The following is a 23,854-nucleotide window of genomic DNA, read 5'->3' on the forward strand; positions in this document are numbered from 1 at the left end:
TATAAAATTTATATAATATTATCAAATTATAATGTTTATATTTAACCTAGTGATTCAAATTTTATTTAATCATAAAAAAATTGTACAATTTAAATATAAGCAAAGACAAGTAATAGAAGGTAAAAATTATAGAACACCATGTCTTACTTAATTAGTCCAATAAATATAAATTAAATCGAAAGTAATTTTTATTTCCAAGGTATGGAATCCTGATTCTTAAAAATGCTCATTTAGAGGGAGAAAGAGAGAAATCTTATTTACTACTTTAGCTCTTTAAAATTTAAATAGGATATCGCTACCTTAATATTACTTTCAAGATACACTATGGTCTATGATAAATAATGTTACTCACTAGAATGCTAGGACTTAAATAATTAGCTACTAATATAATACATGAAGACAGAAGATGAAGTTGTATTTTGTCAATTGTATTTACCTTAACTAATACTACTACAATATTTGCACGTTGTATATATGTGCTATTACCTAGAGAATATTACTTTTAAGTTATAACTAAATTTCATAGACCACTCAATTATGTCATAACATTGTTTTGATACTTATTATAAATATAAATCTCACCAGAAAACATATGAACCCTCAACTTATATTACCAACCAAGTTTATATACACTTAGAACTACTTAAACCATCCAACCAATTTTAACTCACTTGACAGTTGGACTATTAACTGAGAAGCTTGGTTAACAAGCTATTGACTAACAGATAAAGAGACATACGTGCTTCATTCACATAAATGTAAACCCTTGAACAATTTGCTAGCAGGATTGAACTAATGAATATAGCGACATATTGTTTCCCTTCAAATCAAATTCCTCTTGGTATCTTTTAGTACAAAAATGGCATCAAATAACCTGTCACCAAAATTAAATACAACCTCATACTTAATTTTCATGTATAATTAAAAATATAACACCTATATAACTATTTCAGAACCTACGCCATCTATCTCTACTGGGTTGATAGTAGACCACACACATTCTGTAGTTATGAAACCAAACACGGTTGACACAAAACCATGCAAATACTTGACTTAATCATGATTTTTTTTTTTCAAAAAAAGGACATAGAAAATTTAGAAGATGACTTCAAGTTGTATGCAGTTTGGCTCATTGTAAAAGGTGCGTTCTGACGGTTCTGTGGTACCTATAATTTTACCATGGCTATGGTGACTACAAAAAAGTTTCTAATTAAATGTGAACACTTGGCTTTTATAAAGATGCTTTGACTTTGAGTTACTGTGTGTTAAACATGATAAAAAGACTAATAATTACCGTAAACATTTTAAACTGGAATTTGGGGGAAATAGCTTTTTTATGTTAGAAAAATAAGAAAAAAAAATAGATGTTACCACATCATTCATGGATGCTGAGGTATTACATGAGTTAGAATTATCTGGGTTTGGGAGAACACCGATCATTATAGCAAGTATCGGCATTCACATAGCGTTGTCTCCGATCCGCCGTGAGAAGAGGAAAAGTGGAAAACCGATGGAGAATCGCCATTGAGATTGCAAAAAGATGCCGGAGAGCTTTTTCTCGTGGTACTCGTCGAAGAAGATAGATGTCAGAGCCAAACTAGTATTAACTGGCGAAGATAGAGCAACTTGTGACCGAATAAGCGAATTTTATTGATTATGTGTGTTTTACTTACATCTGTCCCTGTGCATTTTGTGTCGAAAGAATTTGTACATGTGCATGGTATGCCAGTAGATAAAGTTCCGAGGTGATGTGCTTTGATGTAGTTGTTCTGTCTAGTATAATTTCTGATCGATATGTTTTGAGAGATTTGTGCAGAATATTTGTGTAACAACAGGGAACTAACTCTATATAAGTCAAGAATCAGCCAACTAGTAAACCAGAGGCACCGTGACTTTAACCGGATATTGCTACTGATAGGCACACGGATGTTTCTTTTTCTAATAAATTTGATGATTTTGGATATGATTTCTATGTGGAACCAACTAATGAATGATCAAAGCATCTGTTCCGTGATTCTTGGCTGATTATAAATATATCTTCCCTCATGTTTTGAACGTGGTCAACAATAATTTAAAAAACAAATTAAATTATAAATTAATAAAACTAATTATAATTAATTATGTTGTTCCATTCTTGGCTGATTATTAGTTGGTTCTATATACTTTTCCTTTGTGTAAAGAAGATGCCTTTTACCGGATTCCATGAGTTAACCTAATATTTATGTTTGATTTAGTTAATAACTGTAACTGTATACTTACTAATTTCTTGTAGTGCAAAATTTGTTGGCACAAAATGTGATGAATTGGAACTAGATTATTTGTATGAATTGCTTTCCATAGTAATTGAGCCAAACGTCTTCAAGCGTGGCATATATTTGGTTCTCTAATTCCTAGTTGATGCAATTATTTGGACTCTTATGAACATTTTGTCATTATGAAAGCTATGTAGGAGATGTTAAAGAATTGAAATAATTAATGCATAGTTAATGTAAATACTTGAATTCTTATGGACGTAGAAGATATTAAAATTTTGAAATAACGAAGTAGCAGTGTTGGCATAAATTAATGGTAAGAGTACAATGTTAGTTCACTTTAGACAAAGTGCTTCATTGAAAAAATTGACATCAGCTTTCACATCACACATCAGAGAAGTTTCTTGAGATAATCTAATTTGAGTTTGTAAAAAGTGACTAACATTTTTTTCCCATTTTCTTAAAAAAAAAAATGGAAGAAGGGGAGGGAGGGGCAAGCATAGTTGAAAGTACTAATTTATCTCAATGGTTTGTTGTTCTCACTTCATATATCTTACCCTTTGCTGGTATGTATGCAATTCCTATTCTATGACATAACCACTAATATCAAGTTCTTGAGCAAGCTTTTCAACATTTTTTCCAGTGAAGAAGACACAAATTAGTGAAGATCTGTTGACTCGAGCCCATGAACTATGGGGATTGCTACCTAGTTTTTGTCCTCATGCAAATGATACTCACCAAAATTTTGCAAGTCATGTTCTTGTTTCTTTTCTTAAAAAGCAGCCCTCTATGCATGAAAACGTTTTCATGGCATTACAAGCACACCTCTCTTGCATACAACTGGTGACCTGTGAGCTTTCGGTGGTTATATTTCTATATTTTATTTAACTGAATTTCTTTGTAAATGTTCCTAAATATTGTCTAGGTTCTTGTGAATCAGAACAAAGCTGTATTTTTTCTTAAAAAGAGAGAGTCAAATTGCCATGCAGTATGTGATTCTGAATTAGAGTTTGGTGTGCAACCTGCATATTCTAAGAAAGCTGCTACCAGAAACATTCTTTGGCATCTTGTGCAAGACAGATGCTTTCTATATTTAGTGCTTGATTTATACATGTATTTTGTATCAATGATGATGATATAGTGCCTGTCAATAATTCATCTTTTATACATGTATTTTGCATCAATGATGATGATATACCACTTTTGGTAGGTCTATTGGGTATGAGATTCTTCTATTAATCTGGTCTTTTCTTGCCTTTATTACTTATCTTCCTTCGATAATTCTCATATCCATAATATTTAATGTGCTGGAATCTAGTTCTAAATTATAACCTTTTTTTCATAATATTTATCTTCCTTGATAATGTTTTTCTTATTGTTTAGACTAAATAAAGGGCCATGGAATCTCTCTTTTGTTTAGTTGCAACTTTTATCTACAGTTACTTTGATTCAGCCATTATTATTTCTTATCTTTTGAGTTTGAGGAGCTTATCGTAATCGTTTAATATCTGAAGTTTTTCCTCGTTAATTAATTATTCTGATTTTTTATTTTATAATTGCGAATCAATGTAGTTATTTTCATATCCTTTGTTTAATTTTGGCACTATATCATTATAAATATTTATTTAATTATTTTTCTATATAATTATGTAGGATAATTTTGAAGATGCTGATGAAGATTAAGTTGTTTATTAAAAGATACTTATGTAGGTTATAATATTTTAGTTTTTTTATAGTTTATTAATAGTAAACTCTAAATAGTCTCATGTATATTTTGATATGGGTATGCTTAATTTAGTGTGAGATGTATGAATATTTAAAATTATGTTCATTCCAATACTTTTGGTTCATTATAAATATATTTTGTTAAAAGATCATTTTTATTATTAAAAAAAATTATTTAGTACTATAATATATTTATTTTTATTTTATAATATTTAACTAATTTAATTAAAAATACAAAATTATATATGTAATTATATTACTAAATATTAAATTGTACAAAAAATTATTAAAATATTATATATATACACAAATTTAAAATAAAAAAATGAGGGATATAAGATTACACTTATATAGAGTAGCTATGGTATACAATGTGGCTACACTTTAAAAGTGATGCAGTAGCAAGGATAAGTGTAGCCTATTCTGGATAAGTGTAGTAGCAAGGATAAGTGTAGCCTATTCTGGTAAGCATGAAAGCTCAAAGGGATAAGTGTAGTAGGGTAAGCATGAAAGCTAAAAAGCGTAGCCTTTGGTTCTAAACAGCATCACTTAAAAAGCGCACCCTATTTTCAAACACCAAAAATATAGCTTTTGGTACAAAAAAAGTACAAAAAAGCGTAGCCTTTGAGAATAGAAAACGGCATAATAGGCATCTTTCAATAAAGCGTCTCTATAGTCCGAAAAGCATAGCCTTTACCTAAGACATCATTTTTTTTTTTACTTTCGACTACACTTTTAAGTATACCTAAATTAGTGTTTTTCTTGTAGTGTTTATAAGATATGTTAGTGTTCATGAATACTAATAGAAATATTAGAATTTTGTAAAAAAAAAAAAAAAACATTACAAGACCATTAAAAAAAGAAAAGAGTTTCGGACAGAAGAGGTATCATAGAAGGCATTTTCCTCTTCTTTTTCTTTTTAATTTTTTCCCTCTTGCTTGTAAATTGGATTTTTCTTTCCTTTAAAATCATATATTGTAAATTTGATTATCTACTATCTTTATCTAAATAAAACAAAAAAACAAAAAAAAACCAAAACAATCCAAGACTCTTTTTCTCTGGATTTTACTAATTTTTGTCTATAGTCATGTGTTTTCACATTTTTGTTGGCCGGGTACAGAACCCACATTATAAGGCTCATTTTTTGGTACCCAATTTTTCAACCACCACACTATTAAGCTTGTTATTAATATATATGCAAATTAATATATATATATATATATATATATATATATATATATATATATATTTCAACAAATAATTTGTTTTTATTTAATTTATTTTAATTTTAATTATAAACTCATTTATTCTTAAATTAATTATATTTTTATTTAACAATAATTATAAACTCACTTATTTTTTTATAATTATATAATATCTATTAATATTATTTTTCAATAAATACTTGTAATATGTAATATATAATAGTATAATAGATATAAACTAATTAATAAATTATTGAAATTCGAAAGTAATAGTTATTTTAATATAAAAATAAAATAAAAATATTTATGATAGAGTAAAATTAAATAAATACTTATTTCCTGTTTCATATTATTTTAAAATAACTAGATATTTTTAAAATGTTAGTAAAAATATGTATTTTAAATTTTAATTTTAAATTTTTTACTATATTTTGTTTTTTATTTACAAAGGACCGGGTCAATCAGTTCAACCGGTGGATCCAATGACCCAATGACCTAACCGGTTCGATCACCGATTCAGTTCTGACAACTATGCTTGTAGTAGACCGGCTTCCTTAAGTGCAGCTTTATAGTCTTCGACACTTTTTTCTCGTACCTGCATTTCATTGACATGAAACACGAGTTATTGAAGATGGGTATGTTCAATGACTCTTTCCACAAGCATACTAAGCCATAATCAAATTCTGCGGATTCAAATATGTATTAGGTTAAACCATCATGATATAACATACCTCTGATACACGGGTGCCAAAATGGTTCTCGATCTTTGACATCAGCCTTTCATCTTTTTCATCATGTATTAGGTTAAACACAGCCCCTGTACGATCAAATGAAACAAATTACTATTTTGCATTATCACTGAAAATATCATACAAAATATGAACAACAAAATCTGGAATTAGTTTCCTTTGGAATGAAAGCATAAAAACTAAAAGTTGTATGTTAAGAAATTCTGTGGCCTAACAAAGTTCATAATAAGTTACAAGTCCAACTAAGAGTCTATATGTTTAGGAGTGGAAAGTAAAGATGTATTAGTACATTACACTGAACAAGAACTTACCCTTGCGGCCAAATCGACCAGCCCTACCAACTCTGTGCAAGTACACCTCATAATCAGGCTCAAATTCCCGTGTATACTCCGCAGTATGTTTTATTGGGAGATCATAGTTGATAACCAAATTGACCTAAATAAAATTGTAGGATGTCATTACTTTGAAAAGAAACTACACACAAAAGAAAGGAAAAGGAGGAGAGAAAATTGAACAAATTCAGCACCTGTTGCTGATCAAAGCCTCGAGCAAGAACATCCGTCGATATAAGAACTTGAGTCAAACCATCTCTGAACTCTTTGACAATTTTGTCTCTCTCTTCATGGTCAAGAGCACCTTGTATCGAAGTCACCTCGTAACCCATATTGACAAGTGACTTGTGCAGCATTTTTGCACTCTGTCTCGTGCGCACGAATATGATGGTTTGGCCCACATTTTCTCCTAACTCGAATATGTAATCTTTTATCACCTCAATCTTCGACAACTCATCAGTGCACTGCACTTTATATTGCTTGACAGCGTCTAAAGAAAGCTCTTCTTTCTTAACAAAAAGTTTATTATGGTCCTTTTTAACTGTCCTCTCAACAAAGTTCTTGACAATGTCATTGAATGTGGCAGAAAATAGAAGAACCTGGAGATTAAAAGAAACAAAAATATACATATCAACACCTCACACAAGTATACCCAAATATTTGAACTAAATGCATAGAAATTACATCTAGGCCAATAAATCAATTCAAGTAATGATGCAATGATTCAGATCATTAACGTGAAGATGCAATGGCACAGTACATTTAAGTAGATGCAATTGTTCAGCTGCACAAATAAGAAGTTTCTAAAATATCAAGGAACAATTATATTTTCCTTCAACACAACTTGCAACCTAATTAAAGCAATCAATTAGGATATACGTTTCATCTTTATATCTAGAGAAGAATTCTCGAATGGATTGAACTTTGCATACATGCATGCAGACTATAAGAGAGGCAGTTCAACAAACCTGGCAGCTAGAATTGGATTTTTCTATTTCTTTCATTATCCTCAAGGAATCATCCTTAAAACCATCCTGCAACAACACAGTTCATAGTTGTTTAGGAAATTCACAGTTCATAGAGTCAAGTGATTTACTAGTGCTCTCACCCTCTATATCCTCCACATAAGCGGAGAAGCATCACAACTTCAAGTTACAATTCTAAACTACAATGAAACTTTAAATCCTAACTAAAAGCAATCGCATTACATTTCATCAGAATGCAAAACTTACCTCAGCAAGCATTTGATCAGCCTCATCAAAGACAAGAATCGTCAATTTGGTCACCTCCAATTTCTTGAATGAAATCCACTTCTTGATAGTGCCAGGAGTCCCAATAACCACCTGAGCCTTAATTTTCTCCCCTTTTTGAATTGGAATTGAATCCCTGCTATCCGTCGGAACGGCACAGTGCGAGCTAATCCCTGTGTGCTTCCCCATCTTCCGGAGAACTTCAGTGTTCTAAGACACACAGAAAAAACCAATCACTTCACACTTCAAGTAGATACACTTTTTTGTTAAGTCTATTACTAAACTGTCTGGATAAACTTCTCTGAAAAAATACATCCTCAGGGTTGAGACGAATTAATTTTCTACCCTTTTTAAGAAAGCGATATTTTTCTTATCTCTATCAAAAAGTATACCTGAATAGCAAGCTCCCTCGTTGGACAAATGCAGAGAGCTTGAGTAGCTTGCGTCGAAGGATCCACACGACTAAGCATCCCTAAAACAAAGCACGTGGTCTTGCCGGAACCGTTGTGAGCCTGAGCGATCAAATCACGGTGCGGCGGATTCAAGATCATCGGCAAGCTTATAGCTTGGATCTTGCTCGGTTTCTGGAACTTCATCTCAACGTAGAGTCCTTTCAAAAGCTCCGCCGACAAGTTCAATTCCTCGAACGTCGCCGCCGAGGTGTACGGCGTGTCGTCAGAACTAACCTGCACCGAATCAACAAAAGTTTAAAAAGTGTAAACCCTAGCTGTTGAGAAATCGCGAGATGGAGAAGTCGTGATTGGAGAAAAGAGATCGAACCGCTTGGATATTGGAGTCTTCCGGATCGTCTAATAGCTTCGGAGGTTTCTTGTTTTCGTCGATCGATAATTCGTCGATGTTGAGCGACGGCAATGTGGTGGTGGTGATTGTTTTATCGGCGTCGGTGACGGCGGTTTCAGCCATGGTTGCGTAGAGAGAATAGAGAAAGTGGACTGAGAGTGGAAGAGTGAGAGAGAACAAAAAACAGACTGAGCAGCCTTGATAAAAAACTTCATAAAATATGGACTAATTCTTCTTAAAATAAGAGCTTGTACGTTATTTTTAAAAAAAATCTTTTTTTAATGATTTTTTTAAAGATTTTTTACAAAAATAAAAGTGATTTTATGTTTAAATATTTTATTTAAAAAATTTTTTTTATTTATCAATTATGTTTAGGTAGAATAAAATAAAAGTATTTTTTTATTTATTTATAACGTAAAAAATATCCTTTTTTATAGAAAAAAGATCTTTTAGAAAAAAATATAAATTGTAGCTTCTCACAAAAAATATCTTTTATTTTTCTAGTACTTTTACTTTTACTATTAAAAATTTGTTAAACACACTAAAAAATGAATTTCATTAAAAAAATCTTATTTTATTGATTTAATGGCGCCCAAACAAGCACTAAAAAAAGTGTAAAACCCGCCCTATACGTCGGCCAGATATTATAAAAATTTGTTGGTACATATCTATTAATATTAATACTTATTACTTTTAAATTTAACAGAATTTTTTTTATATCTTTATCTTTATTTTTATCTTTATCTTTATAGTAATACAAATATAAATATAAATACAAATACAAATATAAATGCAAATACAAATACAAATATAAATAGAGAGCTCAATTTTAAATTGTTTTACTTAAGTTGTTACTTTTTAAATTTTAAATTGTTTTACTTAAATTGTTATATTTTAAATTTTAACACTATTTTTTTAATTTGTTAATTCTTTTTAGCACAATTTTTTAAATTATAATAGACTTTTTTCAAAAATTGCAGCTAAATATAAATATATTTACGTTAATTTAGGATTTTAAAAATTATTAATATATTTATTTACTTTATCTGCAAATTTAATTTAAGTTTAAATTAAAGTCAATCAAATTTAAAAAATTTTAGCTATGAGTCAACTATAAAAGTATAAATTATGAAATATGTGTAGCACTACAATTTAAAGTATATTAAACCCTTTCTTTATATACATTCAAAATCTAAAATTTCTCTACTTATTCCAATAGCTGCTATTCACAAAATCGCATAAATCAAACCTACAATCGATAATTTGTATATATGTATACGAGTGATACGGTTATGGATGCTACCAAGTTACGGAAATTCTTCATTGCCATACGTTTGGCTCGATGAAGGCGTGAGTTTTCTACTAATATCTTTTTATTTTATTTTAAATTTATATTATTTATATTTTAAATTTATTTGTTTATTCCCGTCTAATCATTCTTTGATTTTTGTTTATCAATTCTAAAGAGGAAAAATATACGCCTCGGTTTAAGAGGGCTCTTGTGTCGATTCGTAAATTTGCTAAAGGAATGAATATCTTACCAAATAAGATATTTTGGTATTTGACTCAACGAGGGTAACTTCAAGACTACATATCATGAGTATGTGGTTAATTTAAACCAACGTACTGATGTGCACAGACTTCCAGATCATTAAGTATCTCACGATATGAATTTAATTTTTTGTGAATTTTGACGCTCTCAATATTCTTAGGTACGATTATACCTACTTAGTTGGTAAGTTTATTATTTTAGAAAAAGTATAATTTATTTATTAATTTATTTATTTTATTGATAATTTCGGCTAGGTTTTGTTTTTAACAAACTTATTGATAATATTTTTTATTTTATTTTAAATCATTTTAAATGTTGTTGGATATCTTGATGGTATTGGGAGTGAAAACATTTTTAAAAAAGATGACAAATCTACCAAATACACTGATATTGAATTAGAGATTGATGATGGGTAATCATATATTTATTTTTATAAATCTAAAAATTTTGATTATGTGAAAATGTTCCTTTTGACAATTTACATAATCCGTGTTACTAATCCCATGTGTATCTTGGTGCTTCTAACCATTCACTTCTATTTTTTGAGCTGCCCTTATTTTCTGTTTTTGTTAATACATGAATAATAAATCATCCAAATAGTAGCAAAAACTCAATCTCAATAAGGTTGGTCTTTTAAGCCTGCTTCAAGACAAGATTACTAATTATCCAATCTTGGGATAACAAGACTTGTCTATTTCTAATTTTTTTTCACTTAATTCTTTTACATAGAAAATGAAACTCAATATTTTGACTGCAATTTCAAATCATCATACCATAGAAATAACATATATAACCATATACCCATATATAATATATATAAGATAAATATAATATTATATATATATATATATATATATATATAATAGGTTGGTAATCTACTATCTAATCTAATATAGTATTTGTAAATTATCTAAATAGAATCTCGAATTTATATTTCTATAGAAGCTGTCTGATTTCACTCATATAACTATCAGATTTTGTTCTTTAATCAGACTTGAAGTGAGAATAATAATGAATTTTTTATATTCTGCCCCTTTTCTATTTTCCTATAAAGTTGTCCTACAAGGAAAGGGCCATAGCAATAGCATCGAGAAGTTTTTGTATCAACGAATCGTACGTAGAGATATTGATAACACACATAGAGTTAATGGTATTTCATAACTAATCGATTGAGCAGCTGCTCGTAGACCACCCAAAAAGGAATATTTGTTATTTGATCCATATCTTGACAAATCGTACATTACGATAGGAGCGCCCAATTCTCAAGCAAATACAGCTCTTTTTATCATTTATTCGCATGTACCTGCAGTAGCGTTCAAGTAATACCCTTTGATTTTACCAATTTTGGCCTGGAATTTAAAAATTGCTTCGGCACAAAATAAGAAACGGTCTCTCCAACGCATAAATGGTTAAGAATTCACATTTTCATCATCTTTGGTAAAATCAAGTCCACCGCAAAGAATTACATCTCATTTTTTTAAATTGCTATTTTAATTTATTTTATTATGACTATTTTTATTAATATTATTAATAGGTAACAAACGTTTTTATTCAAGAGCAACATTTAAAAAAAAAGGCAATATTTTTTTATTAATAGTATTTGAATTTTCTGAAAAATCACTTCGGATTGATTTTGAAAAAAAGTATTTAAATTTTTTTTAAATTTAATAGAAAGCATTCTTTCCCTAGTTAATTTTTTATAAGTTTAAAATAATTAATAAACTAATTATTAATTTTTTTAAATTGTGTTTGACGTTTTAATTTTATTGTTAATTTTTAAATTTTAAAATATAAAATATATATAATTTGATATTATTTTAGTGGTAGTTACTTTTTTAGTTGTAATTATTTTTTGTTTATTTTGTTCTAAAAAAATGTATTTAACATTAAACATTCTATTTGACATAGAAAAATAATAGAGTGTGCATTTTTTGACAATTATGCATACGGATTAAATGCTTTTTTGGAATTTGGCAATAAAGATAGAGCTGTTGTTGTCTTACAATTTGTTAGAGTCAAATTATATAACAGTAATATTTATCCATAATTATGTGAATTTTTATATGTGAGCTTTTACTCATTTTTTATGTGAGTTTTTACTCATTTTGTATTAAATTAAATTTTTTAGAAAAAATTGTTATACAGAATTTCATGTATGGTACAAAGATATTCTTCAATTTTGAAGAAGCAAATGTCATCCAATGTAGAAATAGGTGGGTATATATATTTTTTTAATTCTTTAGTTTAATATTATATGTGTTATCTAACGTATTTTTTTCGTTTTATTTATCTAGCTTTGTAATATTTGAAGAGCCTAGGAAAAATATCAGCAGAATTTCAAATGAGGCTGCATTCTTAAAAATTTATCAGGGCAAAACCATTGAGCAGTTAAAAGAATAAGATACGGTACTTTTTTGCTATAAAAAGGTTGAGGAAAAAATTAATTTAAATCTATTATATATTGATTATTTTTGTTTATTCATCTTATTTATTTAGATATATATTGTAGATTTAAAAACTCATCAAATTCAGAAGATTTAAATCATTATTTTTTTTCAGAATGTTGTTTGTGTTATCTTGGCTACTATAAGTCATATTATAGATACTCTAGACTAGTGGTACGGTCAATGTGAATGCAACTGATCTACATATGCTTTTACAAAAACTTTCAAATATTCAAGTTGTGGCAGTCTCCTTTTATCCATAATTCCAAGGTTATTTATTTTTTTTAATTTTTTGGTGACTAAATAGAAAAAAAAGAGACAAAACCAAATTAATTGGCTAGGTTCATATCTAAATCTATTAGATGTTGAAACTCACTCTATGGTTGGCTCCAATTCGAGTGAATGTCCGCGACAAAAGCAGCTGCTTTAGCCATATGCAACACTATTTGCATTCCTCTGAATTAAAAGAATAGAGACTCTCCAATTCCACTTCATAACCTCTTGTATATGCTTTGCCAAATGACCAAATCCCATTCCGGAATATTCTTACTAAGCATTCTTTGGTTTACCAAGAAAAGAGCTTTTAAACAGTCTGTTTTTACAAATAACCTCACGAAATCTATTCTCCCAAACAAGAAGTAAACCTCTCCAAATTGCATACAATTCAACAAAAAGAACACTGCACACTTCGACTTTCCCAGTGCAACCTTTCAACCAACATCTATCAGGATTGCGAATGATACAACCAAAATCAGCACAGCCAAAAGGAGCAAAACAATTAGCATCACAATTCAATTTAACAGAATGAACTGGAGGTGGAACCCAATGCAAACAAAGCGAAGGAGGAGACAAAGATTGATGCATAACAAAAATAATGTGAATTACTGAACTACGAATCAAACTCACCACTTTATTAGCACTCCAAGAATCATCTATATTAAATAAATCATGATTCCTGCTTCTCCAAACTCCCTTATTTATTTTTAATTTAAAGTCTAATCACAATGGACTAGATATTAAATAAGTGTATGTTTAACCTTTTTTATGCTGTTTTTTTGTTTTTTTTAATTAAGCAGGTACCGAATAAAGTTTAGTGTTATTGATGACTTTGATTATGCATGTTTCATAGTCTTTGACAAGGAGCCAAAAACAAGTTTTGGGAAAGAGCTGTGTAGAGATACTTAATAGCTAATATTTATTTTCTAAAAACAAGTCTATCAAGTACAATGTTATTGAATTGGAAGTCGATGATAGGTATCAATTATTTTTTTAATTCTGTAACTATATATTTAAACTTTTTATTTTCCATAAACATAATTTTTGGTGAATCAATTCAATTCTATCGAAAAAATTGCGAATCGAGTTCTTAAAAATATAATTCGTTTATAAGTAATTCATTTTGAATTAATCCGGATAACGTGTGAATAAAATACGTGTAAGTTAAATGCGTACAAATTAGTTTGTTTGAAACATTTAAAAAAAAAAGAATATTTTAATATTGTAATATTAATTAACTTTTTAACCAAATTTTTAAATTTTAGTTTATAATAGATTGCAATATTTTATATCATAAATTTATCTGTACTTAATCTTAGTAAAGTAATCTATGTTTTTATTTGTTCATAGATTATTTTATTTGTTTATTTTGTTTATTTATTCATTTTTTGTATTTAAAAATTCATCGAATCAAAAAATTTATTTTTTACATTCAAATCAAATCAAATTTATTTTTTAAGTCATTTACTTAGTAGTTATTTTTTAAATTTTAAGTTATTTACTTAAGTTGTTTTTTTAGATTGTTATTTTTTCTGATGTGTCGCTCATACATTTAATTTGAAAATTATTTTTTTAGGTGTCGTTATTAAAAATTTTTAAAATTGTATTTATAAATTATAAATTATTTGCTTAGGTGGTTATTTTTTAAATTTTAACTTATTTTTTTAAGTTATTTTGCTTAAATTATTATTTTTTAAATTTTCAGTAATAGAAGAGCAACAGAACAACACAAGAATAATTAGCAAATTAACAAGTGCACAATAACAATTAAAATTTACTAGAAGAACACTAATGCAAGTAGAATCATCATGCTAATATATTTTTTGTAAAGATGGTATATGTGCAGCTAAAATTTTCTAATTACTAAGATCCAATTATTCTAATTTCACATGCAATCAACTTACTAAATTTTTAAAAGATAGAAATTATAAAATCTACTAAAAATATGGTTAAAGTATTTCATCAAACATGTTGAGTGTGGTAAAATTAAAATGAAATAAGAGAATTTAAAATTTAATATCAATGTGATAGAGAAAAAAATATAACTATTATAACTTTAATTCAATCTATAAAAAAATCTAAACTATTATCAAATCAAATAGTTATTTATTATAATAGAAATCAGAAGTTGCAGAATTTAAAACAAAATATTGGTGTTGTGTGCGTATATTGTCTGGTGGCAGATTTAAAGAACTCACGGCAATAACAAAAAAGAGTAGTTCGACGACTAGATAAAGCGTGCGGGTTAGTCGCAGAATTTGAAGCAGAACAACGTGTGAATTTTCTAAACAACAGTTTTACATATACGATCTAACTGTTAATATTATTGACCGGTCCAATTTTTAAAACATTAATTTGAAGTTTTGGACCCTTGGTCATGGACCTCGTCCACATGCTGCGAGACTGAGAGATTCAGAGCTCTGATATGTTTGTCCATTGACAAAAGAAAAAGACCTGTCATATATGTGGGGGAAACTGGTGACCACAACAATTATTGTTTATTTATTTTACCTTGATCCTGTCCGGTCGAGGACAATTTAAAATGATAGAAAACTCACTTATAATTATAAAAATTATTAAATAATAAATTAATTAAATAAATCAAAAAAAATTTAGAGAGCAGTAATTTTTGTATTTTTTAATCAGCACTTAACCATCAAAATAAAAATAATAGATCTTTTACTATTAGATATCATTAAATGTAATCTCACATCATTAAAAATACTATTGATAACCATTAATAATTACAAAACATCAAAATTACTGACTCTCTAACATTCTTTTAAATCAAATTACCTAATAATTTTTAATAATTAACTTCACACAAACACAATTGTATGAATGTTCATCTTTTATCATTCACATGGAGACCACCAGAATGTGAGGGTATACCAATAATTCACTAATCCATCACTTATTAATCATTGATTTGAAGCCACTCTCATTATTATTATTGTTATTATTTGTATTACTATTATCGCAAGGAGACCATTTTAATAAAGACATTAAAAATATTTTTTTTAAAACTTTTATATGTGCCATGTTATTATTGAATATTTTTATAAATCGGTCAATAATTTATTTTTTAATAAATCAGAATAAAATTAATTTATTATAACAACAATAATAAATCCAATTGTCTGCATTATAACTATTAGACCTAGTTTGATCCGATCGAATTACTCAATTTAAATCGAATATCTTTAAATTTTTTGATAAAAAGATAAATATATATCTAACTTTTTGTTTTGTAGACATTTAAATCCCCAAAAATTAAAAAATACAATTAAATTTTTAAAAAAAATTATGTTTATTGTTATTATTACAAAAAAATCAGTTTTATTCTAATTTATTAAGAAATTAAAAATAATTAATTTATTAATACGTCCAATAATAATGTGATATAAGTGTTTTTTAAAAAAGACAACATTCCCTTGTTGTAATGGTCGAAAAGCACCTCATGCAACATTACATATATACGCAAGGGCATGATAAAACTCATGGTCCTTTTCTATCCTTGAAGCTTTGCACATCTTACATATATAGCAACCATGGAAAATAAGGTAGAAGCTCAATTCACATCCAAAAGATCGCATGTTGGTTTTCTTCTTAGTTTAGGTCTAGGCCATGTCACACCTTTTTTTGAGCTAGCAAAGATCCTTGTGACCAATCATGGCTTTCATGTCACATTTTTTAACATCACCACCGAGGTTTCTTCAGCTCAAAACAATCTTCTTCACTCACCAAATTTTCCACTCCATTTTGACATTGTTAACCTCCCAACCATTGATATATCCAACTTGGTCAATAGCGAAACTCCCGGCATAATCCACCTTTGTATCAACACAAATAAAAGTTTAAAATGTTTGAACAAAGTACTAAATCAATTACCAAACAAGCCACAAACACTTATCATAGACATATTTTGTATGCAAGCATTTGAAGCATGTAAGGATGTTGTTCCCAATGCAACATTCTGGTTTTCACCTTTTTCACCGCCTCCGCTCGACTTCTTGCACTCTCCTTGTTCCTTCCTCAACTAGACCGTGACGTGGAGGGAGAGTTTGTGGACCTTCTACATTCGGTTCAGGTACCGGATTACGAGCCGGTTCAAATCAAAAACTTATTGGACTAAATCAAGAATCGAAAGATTGATGAGTATAAATGGTACTTTTACCATGTTAGTCGCTTGCCCATGGCAGTTATTTTGAATTTAGCTCTTTTAAAGTGATGAGGATACTGGGATGTAAACTAATTAAGAGAATGATATAGCTTAACGTTGATTTTAAAAGTATTTAGAAATCTTAAATTTTTACTTTACCAACTTTTATATATGTTCTCATTAAAAGATAGTGCTTTTATATAACTTTTTTTTAAGAGGTTAGGCTTTCATTTGAGATAAACATACCCAAAAAAAAAGCTTATTATATATGTTGTCATGTAAAGATAGTGTTTTTATATAATTTTTTGAACAAATATTTAATTTGGTCCTGATTATTTTAAAAAAAAATTAATTAGATATTCTCTTGAATTTTTTTTGCATTATTAAATATATTTTTTCAGCTGAATTAGTTTCACTAAAGCATCAAAAATATAATCAATGGTTTCATTTTCATATTACATTTTTTATGATGAGTCCTATAATATAAAATGTGTACTACTTTTTGTATATATTTTTTTATAAAATATTTTTTAGGTGACAATTCATGTATAGTTAATAGTTGAAAATTTTTAAATGATAATTAATTAAATTAAATATGTCAAATAATTTAATAATTTTTAGTTATGAATTTCACATAAAAACAACTACATATGAACTTGTATCATAAACAAAAACAAACTATGCATATAATCTTTAAGTATAAAATCATATTGATGGTAAAAATAAAAACGTGACATCTATGCTTAACTTTATCTTTCTTGAATTTGTGTATGATTATTGTTCTAAGATATATATATATTTTTAATTTCAAAGCAAATAAGTTATATGAGCAATGCTAGGGGACCAGCAACATTTATGATTGGTAGCCATCAATTAGCCATCAATGATAATTTGATGGTATGAGATTGGTGTGAGATTTCATCCAATGGCTCACATTTTTCTGCTGGTTACATGCTGGCCAAAATGCAATAAAATTGCTGCCCCTTAACTTTTCCAAGTTATATTACTAAATAATAAATTGTGGAAGGTTTTTCTAGGTATTTTATTGAACACATGGGAAGATCTAGAACCTGTGACCCTTAGAGCTTTGCAAGAGCATGCTTTTTACCACAACATACCAATTCCACCGGTTCACCCTATTGGACCAGTCATAAAAAAGACCGAACCAATGGGTCAAACCGGATCCGAGTGCATTGCATGGCTCAACCAACAACCCTCTAATTCGGTTCTGTTTGTTACATTCGGAAGTGGTGGCACTCTTACCATAAAGCAACAAAACGAGTTAGCATGGGGCCTTGAACTCAGTGGCCAACGATTTCTATGGGTGGTTCGCGCCCCGAGCAACGGTAGCGCCTCCGCATCGTTCTTCAACGCCGGCTATAACGATGGCAATAATGTTGGATCATATTTGCCAAAAGGGTTTGTAGAAAAGACTCAAGGAAGATGCAAGTTGGTGACGTCATGGGCCCCACAAGTGGAGATTCTCCGGCACCCTGCGATGGCGGCGTTTCTGACGCATTGTGGTTGGAACTCTTTGTTGGAGAGCGTGACGAATGGGGTGCCGATGATTGCGTGGCCGTTGTACGCGGAGCAAAGGATGAATGCCATGATGGTGGATGAGGAAATCGGGGTGGGAGTGAAAGTGAAGGTTGGTGAGGGTGCTTTGGTTCCAAGAGAAGAGGTTGAGAGGGTCGCGAAGATGGTCATGGTGGAAGGCCAAAAACGAAATTCCATTAAACAAAAGGCTAAAGAACTCAAACAAATTAAAGTGCAATCAACACATTGCAGGTTAATGGATCTTCTTATCACTCACGACTTGCATTTGCTAAGTTATGGAAACATCAATTTTAAACTATTAATAAGAGGAAAATACTCACGTGATAACATCTTTATAGGAAGATGATATTTGAATTTTTAGATAATTAATCAAACATATTTAGTTAACTATATTAACTCATTATGGTTTACAATACTATCTTGGTGTAAAAATGTTATAATGAGAATATCCACTTTAATAAGAAGAGACTAAGATGAAATTATATTTACGTTGTTGTTATGTATGCGCGTGTTTGTTCTAAAAGATTTTCTCTATCTATAATAATGAATAATGAATTTTAATTTTTTTATTTATGTTGAAAATTCTTTATTAGAGTTCGTTTCATTTTATTGATTAATAAATAAAGAAGTGGGTAAAACAAGTGGGTAACGCAAGTGTTGTTTATTTTGTTAATATACCGGTGCCGTGTAAGAGGGTAAGAAGAAATCGTTGCATCATTTGCCACTCTTCCCAAATTTCGGAACACACACTCTTCCCCGAACTTAAAAAAAAAACATGTCTTTCCAATCTCCACCACCACCATCACCGCTCCACCCGACCCAAAGCCCGAACCAACAAAAACCCAAACCTGAAGGAGAAAATAAGAGAGACTTCCTGACTCACCTCGAAACCTATCTCGCCAAACGCGACGGCGTCGACAAGCTACTCAAGATCTCACGCTACACCTCAAAACTCATCCTCGCCACTTCCTGGGCCAAGGCCCAAACCCAAGCCCATAACGGCCCATCTCTCTACAACCGCCTCAAGGCCTTCGAGTCCAGCGTCGGCATCAGCCGCAAGTCCCTCCGCCTCGGCAAATTCGTCCAAGACCTCAACGCGCTCCGCGCCCTACAAAAACCGCGCGTGAAATCCACCACCAGCTCATCCGATCTCGACTTCTTCCTCTCCATCGTCGCCTACGGCGGCGAGGGAATCTACTACTTCGTCGAGCAGCTCGTCTGGCTATCCAAATCGGGACTCATCGATCCGAAACGGTCGCGTTCGTTTCAGAAAATCAGCGCGTGGTGCGAGTTCGTAGGGTACTTCGGTAGCGTGGCGTTGAAATTCAGGGATTTGAAGGTGATCGGAGAGGACGAAGAATGCTTGAAATCGACCGTTGAAATTGCGAGTTTGAGAGGGGAATGTTGTGAGGTGGAGGAAGAGAGGTTGAGGAAGGTGAGGGAGAAGAAGACGATGAAGAAGCTTTCGATTCTTCAGGATTTGGCTGATTCGGTTATGGCTTTGGATGATATGATCGACGGCAAGGGACCGTTTTCGGGGCCGGTTTTCATGGCTTCCGCCGGATTGTTGTCTGCTCTCATCAGCACTCACAAGAATTGGAAATCTTGTTAAACTTCGCCGGTTACATCAAGTTAGTTAGTTAGTTAGTTACTGCATAATCTGAATTTCAGTTTACTTGTCTAGAATTGTTGAGGAACTTGTGAATGGAGATTCAAACACGCTTGTAGCATGTAGCATGTGAAAATTCTACATCAGTTCCGTAATAATTGTGGCTTTGAAAACACTAAATTCGAAGCTACAATTACTGCAAAACTGATGGAGAATTGCAGATGAGGATGATTGGCTTCTCTGCATTCATTTAGACAGGAATGTAAAATTGCCTTTGTGCTTCTCTGTAGAATTAAATTTAGGAGTGTAGTGATTAGCTTATAATCAAAAGCTTCCACATTTTTTTGGCGGGTGGGTTTGGTATTGTGGACAAAGATGCCAATTAGTTTGATTGGCAGCTCATTTGAGCCGAACTTGGGAGTTTGGTATCACCGAAAAGGAATAAAATGTCCATACCTATAGACTATAGTCTTTGAATAATTGATAAGTGCTCCAAAATTTGGTAGTATAAATTGGTTTAGGTGCACTTTGTTTATTTGTCCATTTTTTTATCTTCTTGTACTTGTTATGTAGTTACTAATGTCATGAAATTAGTTTTCCCAAAAGTTTAAGCAAATAGAAGAAGACACATTTGCCTTATTCTGAAATACTTCGATTTTTTGGTTAACGTGGATCGAACTTTAGACTTTTAGGTCATAGAAGCTATGATACTATGCTATTGAATCATTTCTTCCCAAGACTTAAGCTGTTAAGAGGAGGTACATGAATAGTTATATCTCTAATAACTAACATTGTTCCAATTCTCTGTAGTGGTTTATTTTTGCAGGGTTTTTTTTGTGTGTCAATATTGATCAAACTACAATTTTCTCAGCCTTCATCAACTGGCATTAATGGTTTAGATTTTCAGAGAGGTTGGGTTAGTGTCAAATCTTGTATGGTTATAGTCAGAGACAAAGGGTATAGCTATAATTATATAGTAATCTTTTGTCTGCTGTTGGAGATGTATTGTGAAATGTTTCAGACTTGGTAAGGCACTTCTCTTGAATAGTTATGTGCTATGTTTTTGCCTAGTAAGTTTACTTTCTTTTCAAGTTCTTTCTTTTACCCATTATCTGCATGATTCAAGAAAAGAAAACTGGTTTGCTAGGTTGCATATAGTAGGATAAATACACTAACAGAAACATTGCTTCCTGCTATATATTTCTTTCATATTGATGTATATCTTGTGCATTTTTATGTAATTCAAATAACACTTCTGAAGTTTCAACACTATAACTTATTGTTTATGGTTGTAAAATGATATTAATGTTTCATCGTGTGCACAATTTGTATCTAAATACATTGATCCAATGATGAGCAGAAAAGTGGCAATAATAGATAAAGGGAAAAGAGAACATACAGAGCATCATATTTAGATTAGATTGGATCAGTTATGGCAGTTTATATTTGAGGAGTAAATTTATTTTCTAATATGTGTCAAGATGTCTAGTATAATATATTACCAGCCATGAATTATTTATTCGTTTTTGTTTAAGAATGTGAGACTCCATAGCCCATGCTGCATCTTTATCATATCCTGATAGGACTTTAGTGCACTGTGCCACCTTTATCTTCTCTTTTTTATTTTTTAAATTTTTTGGAAAATCATTGGATCATATAGATAGAAGAATGTTTATGTAGCAGTTTAATTCTTGCAATGTAGAATATTATAAATGCTAGATAGCACTGATATAAACTCAATTTTGGAATGCTTTTCTGTTAAGAAAATTGTTCTTTGAACATTCAAATATCGTACACTTATTTTACCTTATTGATATTAAGTATTAACATTATCAAACACCTTCTGCAGAATGCCAACGTGACAATTAAGAGTAAAAGAGTAAACTTTTATATTTACTCTATAAAAATATATGGGAGTTAAATTAGTCCTTTGCATTACTAACAAACTGGATTAACAATTTCTTAATACTTTAGATCATCTTCCAACTATTTTCTTTAGATGAAAATTGAAATATTCGCAAAGTTATTGTGCGTAAATTGACGACACCATATTATTATACATGTCAATAATTTTATCCATTGTTATGTCACTCCTTTGTGAGGGAGAATTAATGTTTAATTTTAGGACTAAATGGGATGTAAAATTTCGCAAAAGTGATTTCAACTGCTATTGATACAAATAGAACTCATTAAACAATCACCACCTATTGTGAAGAAGTAGAAAATGTTTTCACGAGATAATTAGTTCTAGATGTATAAAGGATCATTTTTTTATTTTTTCACATAAATTTTTAGTTGTTTAATGAACTCTAGTGGGCATAATCAAATAGTTGTCTTATGTGTATAAAAAAATCAATCACAAATTAATTATTACTAATAGAAATATATATTTGGGATCTCAGAATTTTTTTTATAAAACATCATATATATACTAAAAATTAGCTACTAAACTAATTATAATATATTTGTGTATATAATATATATTAGAATAATCAAAATTATAATTGACTAAAATTAAACAGTAATATAATAAAAAAAATTATAAAATATCATATACATATTTTATATGCAGTAATATTGACTACTAAAAATTGCTTTTCTGTATTTTATTTTTTTTTAAAAATCCATATTTAGTTTTTGCAAGGATGATAAGAATCGATAGATGTGTTAAATAAGCAAGCCACCGAATTCAAGCCGACTCGTCTCGAAGATAAATTATATAACTTTATTTAATTAATTAGTTGCCAATTAATTCGGACAAAAAGTTAACCAAAGACATAGCAATAAAAACTGGATAATGGTTCACATTAATTGCAATTGAAATCCTGGTTTATATTCTTTGAAATTATACTATTCTACATACATAATTATAGTGACTCAAATTTTGTTTTGCTATTATCATAATTTCAATTTATAGGTTGAAAACTCAATCTATTTAATTAAAAATTTTCACAGATCAAATTTAGGACTGTGATGTTATTGGCTATAATCCGACCAAATTAAAACTATAAATTGTAATATGCTTAAAATTAAATAAACATGTGCCACTTTAAAAGAACGTGTTTTAATTTCGAAGAATACGATCTAGAAAAAACAAAAGTTAATTATCCAATCTATAACGTGGTATTAGTATTTTTTTTGTACAAGATTTAAGTACACATTATTCTTACAATTTCAAATTTTAGATATTTTCGTACTAAAAATTTGTCATTATAGACTAACACCACATTTTCAGAAGAAACATTTCAAATTTGTCATCAACTAGAATCAGAGGAGAGTGCTCTCTCACTTGATAAAAAAGGGTGAAAGGTGAAATGGCAAAAAGTAAAATCTGAATTAGTGTAAAAATGAGTAAATGGAAGATGTTTTTTTTGCGGTGGATTTTGAACTTTGAAGTCTAATCCAATAGATAAATAATTACACTTACTTCTGCAGTACACATCACTAACACTATCTTATATTCATTTTGAATAATATCTCTATCTTTTATTCATTCTGAATTAAGTATCAGAATATCTTTTCTGGTGTTTATTGTCGTCATTTTTCAAAGAGCTAATGTATATCTCATTTCCCTTAAGGAAAGATAAATTTAAACATCGAACAGAATGGACTATACCTCAGAGTCAGTTATATAGATAGAAACAATTTCTATAATTGTTTTTTCTTCTCTCTAATCTGGATAGTGAAAAGAAATCCTTAGCTTTTATGTATTATTTAATCATTAAACCTTTATTTTTTGGTATAGTCTTTTTATTTATCGAAGTAATAGTTAGCAACCATGTGATTTTTGTTTGTGCATTCCTTACTAAAACATTCTTTACTAAAATATTTTTGTCATACACTTCCGAAATTACATTGGTCACTAACATATTTTAAGATACCAAATATATATATATATATATATATAGTCATATAGGTTATCCAAACATATAAATTACTG

General features: G+C 29.8%; 2 protein-coding genes and 1 pseudogene across 2 annotated transcripts; 2 read left to right on the plus strand and 1 right to left on the minus strand.

Moving 5' to 3' along the window:
- Positions 1-5,552: 5,552 nt before the first annotated feature.
- Positions 5,553-8,547, minus strand: LOC140180427 (DEAD-box ATP-dependent RNA helicase 38-like). Its single transcript, XM_072221550.1, has 8 exons — positions 8,294-8,547; positions 7,906-8,199; positions 7,496-7,723; positions 7,232-7,297; positions 6,458-6,862; positions 6,243-6,366; positions 5,914-5,999; positions 5,553-5,777 (listed from the first exon to the last, which is right to left on the minus strand). Exons 1-8 carry the CDS (start codon positions 8,435-8,437, stop codon positions 5,712-5,714), a joined length of 1,413 nt encoding a protein of 470 aa, XP_072077651.1. The 5' UTR covers positions 8,438-8,547; the 3' UTR covers positions 5,553-5,711.
- A 7,578-nt stretch (positions 8,548-16,125) lies between these two features.
- Positions 16,126-18,651, plus strand: LOC140180330 (UDP-glycosyltransferase 72E1-like; annotated as a pseudogene).
- A 278-nt stretch (positions 18,652-18,929) lies between these two features.
- On the plus strand, positions 18,930-20,426 carry LOC140179737 (peroxisomal membrane protein 11A-like). Its single transcript, XM_072219466.1, has one exon. The coding sequence runs from the start codon at positions 19,081-19,083 to the stop codon at positions 19,915-19,917; it is 837 nt and encodes a 278-aa protein (XP_072075567.1). The 5' UTR covers positions 18,930-19,080; the 3' UTR covers positions 19,918-20,426.
- The last annotated feature ends 3,428 nt before the right edge of the window (positions 20,427-23,854 follow it).

Source organism: Arachis hypogaea, chromosome 16, assembly GCF_003086295.3.
Source record: "Arachis hypogaea cultivar Tifrunner chromosome 16, arahy.Tifrunner.gnm2.J5K5, whole genome shotgun sequence".
Taxonomy (NCBI): domain Eukaryota; kingdom Viridiplantae; phylum Streptophyta; class Magnoliopsida; order Fabales; family Fabaceae; genus Arachis; species Arachis hypogaea.